Here is a 5,414-nt window from a genome sequence, read left to right as displayed (position 1 = left end):
CTGCCAAAATTTACTAGACAACAAGGGCTCTTTTAGCTCATTCATTTCAACTGAGAGGCTTAGATCTTAAAAATATAGAAGTTATAGGCCAAATGAGACTTTAGTGACAATTTGAAAAATACAAAAACAATTTTTTTTTAAATGTCAATTACTAATTTGGACTGAGCTTCCTCTTTGATAACACACAGTGATAATAAATACAGAGTGATGGACCTGCAGGTTCACCTCCTCTGTGAAGACGCTGGGAGGTGAACGAGGACAGAGAGGCTTCAGGACTCCACTTATCTCACATGAAAATGTGTTGTACAGATTTTCTCGCGGGAACAGGCGGACAAGAGATCTGTGTGTGTGTGTTTGTGTGTGTGTGGCCCTGCAAAATAAAGCAATTATATGCACCATATTCTCGGGGTTATAACACGCACACGCTCGACAGGCCTGTGCGTTTTAGAGCTTAACGGTTCTTTTAGTGTAAAATTTCTGCAGCTGCAGACAGATGTTGATCATGGAAACTGTTCTTATTCCTGTTTATTTTTTAACTACAGGCGTAAATAGACGTGTTAATAATCCTGGAGCCTCCGCACCGACTTTGACCTTGACGCAGCAGGACTGAAGGAGCAAATGCTGCTTTTTCCCCCTCACTGATTCAAACATGAAATATATTATTTTACAAGCTGTTTTATTTTATTTTCACAATATATTTAAAAAAACAGGCCAATAAAATATAATAACGCAAATGACTGATTGTGCCAAAACACAGACCATGTGTATTTTTAATGTGTGTCATATTTGTTTTTACTCTATGATTATTCAAAGCAGAACTCTCTGCTCTCTAACAGACGTGAGGTTTATTTTAATGGAAAATTTATTCTTCGTTGTTTTTTCACTTCCTTTGTGTGTTTCAATGCAACATTTAATTATATAATTTTAGGCTTTTTAACTGGCATCAGTAGGAGTCAGGGCCTATGTTAGATCAGCAAAGACAAAATACACAAACTGAAATTTAAAGCAACATAACACAACACATAAAAAAACAGGATTTGTTGCTTTAAACCTAAACTGTATGTTCTTGTATATACATTTATGGTTATTGGTTATTTCACGGTCGTCAAGCTAAATAAAAAGCTTCACATTACCACATGGATCTGAAAAATACAACTGAACGCAAAGTTTAAATATTCACTTTTATTTCTTTCCAGAAAAAAGAAAAGGAAACTCGTCATTTAAATATTTTAAACAAAAGAAGATAATTCAAGATCAAAAAATTATTTTTTTTTAAAGATTTTTGTTCGACAGCGAGAAGGAAGGAGGGAGAGTTTCTAACATTATCTACAACAACATTCCTTAAAACAGTTCCATCCATCCCATCTCCAGCGCTGGAGAAGCTGTGGCTTCTGCTCCGATTGTCTCTGTTACCTGAGAAAACACGAGTTCAAAGTGTCTTTAACGTGATTACTCATTGTTAGTGTTGATGTGTTTGACCAGGTCCAAGGTGCCACGCTGAGTCTGTAGTTTCTGATATTCCTGGTGTAAACTGAGGAAGTGCGGGGCCGCCGGGTGGAAGAGCGCAGGGGAGGCGGCGTAGGCAGCGCTGGAGGTCAGAGGAGAGGAGTACGCGGTGCACTGGGCCGGGGAGAAGGCGTCGATGCCGGGCTGCGACTGGAGGAAAGCTTTGGCCGTGAGTGCGCCGCGGGAGAAGAAGCTGGACAGGGCCGGCAGGATGCTGCTGACAGGTGGGATGGTGGCGGGGCCGCACGGCGAGGGCGCGTGGTGATGGAGGTAGGGGTAAAGCTCCAGACTGGGCAGCTGCAGAGCCGCTGCGCCGAGCCCGTAGGCGCCGTGCGGGAAGCCGTGCAGTCCGCTGGGCTCCAGGTGCTGCTCCTTCAGCGGGTCGAAGCGGAAATGCTGCCGCTTGAAGCGCTTCCTCCTCCGCAGGAAACTCCCGTTCTCGAACATGTCCGAGGAGTTGGGGTCCAGAGTCCAGTAGTTGCCCTTGCCGGGGTTCCCGGGCTCCCTGGGCATCTTTACAAAGCAGTCATTGAGCGACAGATTGTGTCTGATAGAGTTCTGCCAGGCGGGGAACTTCTCCCGGTAATAAACGAAGCGGTGGCTGATGAAGTCACAGATCTCGCTGAGCGTGAGCCGCTTCTTTGGACTCTGCAGTATGGCCATGGTTATCAGAGCGATGTATGAGTAAGGAGGCTTCACCGACGTGGGACCTTTGGCTTTGGCAGGAGGAGCACCCTCCGGTTCGGGGCTGTAGGTGTCCCGGTCTTTACTGTGGCTGCTGGGAGTCTCCGCGCCGCGCTCCGGCTCGCTCTGCGACTCATCCGGAGGTAAAAGTTGCTCCTCTCCGTTATCTTTGAGTCCTTCCCCCACCACGTCGATAACAATATCCTCCATGATTTCCAAACCCAATGTCATAGTAAATGCCCGCGGGTAAAGCCAACACCACCTGCTAACAGGTGGGACAGTGACAGCTCTTCTCTTCAAAGCCACGAACAGATTTTTACGCGCGACCCATCTCCATTCACAAAACGGTGAAAACTCCGCGCTCAGCCCTCCTCCTACTGCTCAGGAAACAGACTCTCCAAACCGCAACGCATCAGCAACGATATCCTTTATTTTGGTGCCTTAAAGCGCAAAAAGAGCGGCCAGCGACTGGTCGTGCGTAAAAAGCGTGTGCGTCCTCGGAGATGTCCAGCATCATCTGTAATCTCCGTAGCTTTCCTGCGGGTCGGGTGGATGTGATGTCACGTCGAGGCACGAGGAAAGGGATCCTGACCAATGGAAACGACGCAAAGGGTACCATGAAGGCCTATACCAGCCTCCCAGTGCACTCTCATCATCAGCACATCAGTGCCAAGTGGACGCGGACGTCAGAGACCTGAGTCCACTAAAAACATCCTAATGAACAGGAAAACAAAGGGAGATTTTTTTTTTGGAGAGGAATTAATGTTTCTCCTCATTAGCTTCAATTCAGAGACATATAGAAAAGTGCAGATTTAAATAAATAAAGTATAAATACCGGGTAGTTTATATAGCGTCATAACCATGTGGAAAATAATGGACCACTGCATTTATGGAGGCTTTTCCTGATATAAAACATATTATTATTATTTATTATTATTTTATTTCCACAGAGGATTCAGAAAACCTAAGAATAAGAGATTGTAGAAAAACCTTTTTAAAAAATTGAACATTTTTTTGAAATTTGTTTCTTTTTTTTCTTCCAATTATATCAACGTAAAAAAAAGAAGACGGGGAATACTTTATAAGGAAACACACAGTCTGTGGTCTGAGTGTGCGGCGGTGGAGAGTGATAATAAAAGACACGGTAAACACATATTTGGATTTTTAAGCTGATAGACTCTTTGGGGACATCAGAGCCTCAATTTAAACACCGAGGGGGAAAATCCCCAAACACTTCTCTACGTGAGGTAGGGGCTAAAGCCTTAATCCCCCTGGAAGGCTCCTGCAGCCGCACTTTACGCACACACTTGACGCACAATTACATGTTTTCAGGCGTAGGATAAAACTGCAATGACTGATATTGTGCTGCTGTGAAAATAATAATTTGTTGCCTGGCCTTCACTGCGAGGGCTCCTCTGAATAAACCGTGAAGAGGTAGACTGTTGTCTTCTCCTGCACAAACCTTCAGAGGCTGCACTCATACTTCACTCTCCCTCAGAGACATATTGATAAGTATGACCATGTGTGAAATGGAGAAGGAATAATATTTAATCTGCAGCCTGCATAACCCGAGATTACTGAGGCAGAAACTCTACACTCTCAGTTCTCCACTTGAGCTCAGACTTATCAAAGTCCGGTCCGCCCTAACCCCCGTCAGATTATCTGCTTTAATAAATGGCAACTGAAAGCAGGATGGCGATATTGGGATGAAAGTAATAGATTTTCACTTGCTGAGACATAAAAGAGAAGCGAGGAGAGGAGGGCGCTTTTGGTATTGTTGGGAGGCCTCTGGTTGTTTGTGTTTAATGATGGAGCCCTTTGTTGGGGATTCCCACATTTCCTGCCTCTAATCGTATTGATACCTCGGGGCAGAGGGGGACTGGGTCCGGGCTGGGTGGGCTATACGGTACCAGCAAAGCTGCAGATGATTTGCCAAATTCATCACGCATGTCTTCAGATTGGAAACAGGCCCCGTGCGCGTTGTGTGGTTTCAATAAGGCCGGAGCGGGAGCGTCAAATCACTACAAAAAGCTGAAGGTGAGGCACTAAGGCGAGATCATCTGACACCAGAACCAGGAGAGCCACGTGTAAGAGCCACTTCTGGGGACAAACGGCCCCGGGACCCCGTGATGGACAAGACTTTTCCAGAGCTGAGGATAATGGACCAAACTTCTCCAGCGCACATGCAGCTGGTGCTGAATGTTTCCCGATGTTATACACTTGCAGATATGGCCTCCAATTTTTATTCCTGGTAATTTTATAAGACCTCCCGTCATGACAGCTATGCAACATTAAATCTGGGGCTCAGTTTAAGGTGTTTTTTCTTCTCCTCTCTCTCTAAAACAGGCGAAACATGGAACCAACATGGAATCAATCAAGCCTCTCTTTATCCAGAGGACACATTACGCACACACTTTAGGAACAATAAATCTCCTATCTAACAAAAACGGCCATTGTGGAGATCTTATTTGTTTTGTATCGCAGATGAATAAGTGGGAGAGTGAGCAGCCACCGAGGGCTTGGTGTAATAACATCATTTGGCAGGAACTAAACAGGCCCGGGGGATCTGAGTGGATCATTCAGGATAAATGAACCTACATCCGTGCAGGTCAGAAACAGGGTTAGATGAAGCTGTTACGGGCTACTTCAGTTGAAATGTTTTCTTATCTCAGTGAAAACTTGAGGCCGATCGCATGATTCAGAGAGTGATAAAAAAGAAAAGAAAAAAAGAAAGCCGAGTGTGTTTTTCATTGGGAGAAGTTGAAGAGGCTTCAAAGCGCTGAGGTTGTTTTCACATAATGCCCCCCTCTCTCATCTTGATCCCCTTAAAGTCTTGGCAGTGCAGTGGACAATAATATAACGTGTAATTTAAGGTATCATGAATCATAACTGCATGAAACAAAGTCAGACAACGTAGAGGTGCTGGGCCAAGCGCACGTCACACACACACACACACACACACACACACACACACACACACACACACACACACACACACACACACACACACATGGGGCGGGATATCTGTGTAAATTTCACGAGCTGAACTGGTCATTAACACAATATTTATGGGCTGTAACATACAACCCGGTGCCAACTGTTCTCAGTATCTCGTCATCTCACTGTACTGTGTGTATGTGTGTGTTTGTGTGTGTTTGTGTGTGTGAGGACTCTCCCCTCACTCATTGTTGTGTCTGTCTGGTCTGGACTGACACATCTGTATC

General features: G+C 45.1%; 1 protein-coding gene across 1 annotated transcript; it reads right to left on the bottom strand.

Moving 5' to 3' along the window:
* Nucleotides 1-1,167: 1,167 nt before the first annotated feature.
* Nucleotides 1,168-2,870, bottom strand: foxd7 (forkhead box D7). The gene has a single exon (XM_085784982.1). It carries the CDS (start codon nucleotides 2,419-2,421, stop codon nucleotides 1,450-1,452), a length of 972 nt encoding a protein of 323 aa, XP_085641108.1. The 5' UTR covers nucleotides 2,422-2,870; the 3' UTR covers nucleotides 1,168-1,449.
* Nucleotides 2,871-5,414: the final 2,544 nt, after the last annotated feature.

The sequence above is a fragment of the Trachurus japonicus genome, chromosome 8 (assembly GCF_045865225.1).
Source record: "Trachurus japonicus isolate A0001 chromosome 8, Traja_1.0".
In the NCBI taxonomy this organism is placed as follows: Eukaryota; Metazoa; Chordata; class Actinopteri; order Carangiformes; family Carangidae; genus Trachurus; species Trachurus japonicus.
The sequence above is the reverse complement of the archived record's forward strand: the minus strand, read 5'-3'. Positions and strand labels throughout refer to the sequence as shown.

What these genes read in the sequence shown, in the direction of transcription:
- foxd7 (XM_085784982.1), bottom strand. Translation starts at nt 2,421, where the DNA reads ATGACATTGGGTTTGGAAATCATGGAGGATATTGTTATCGACGTGGTG.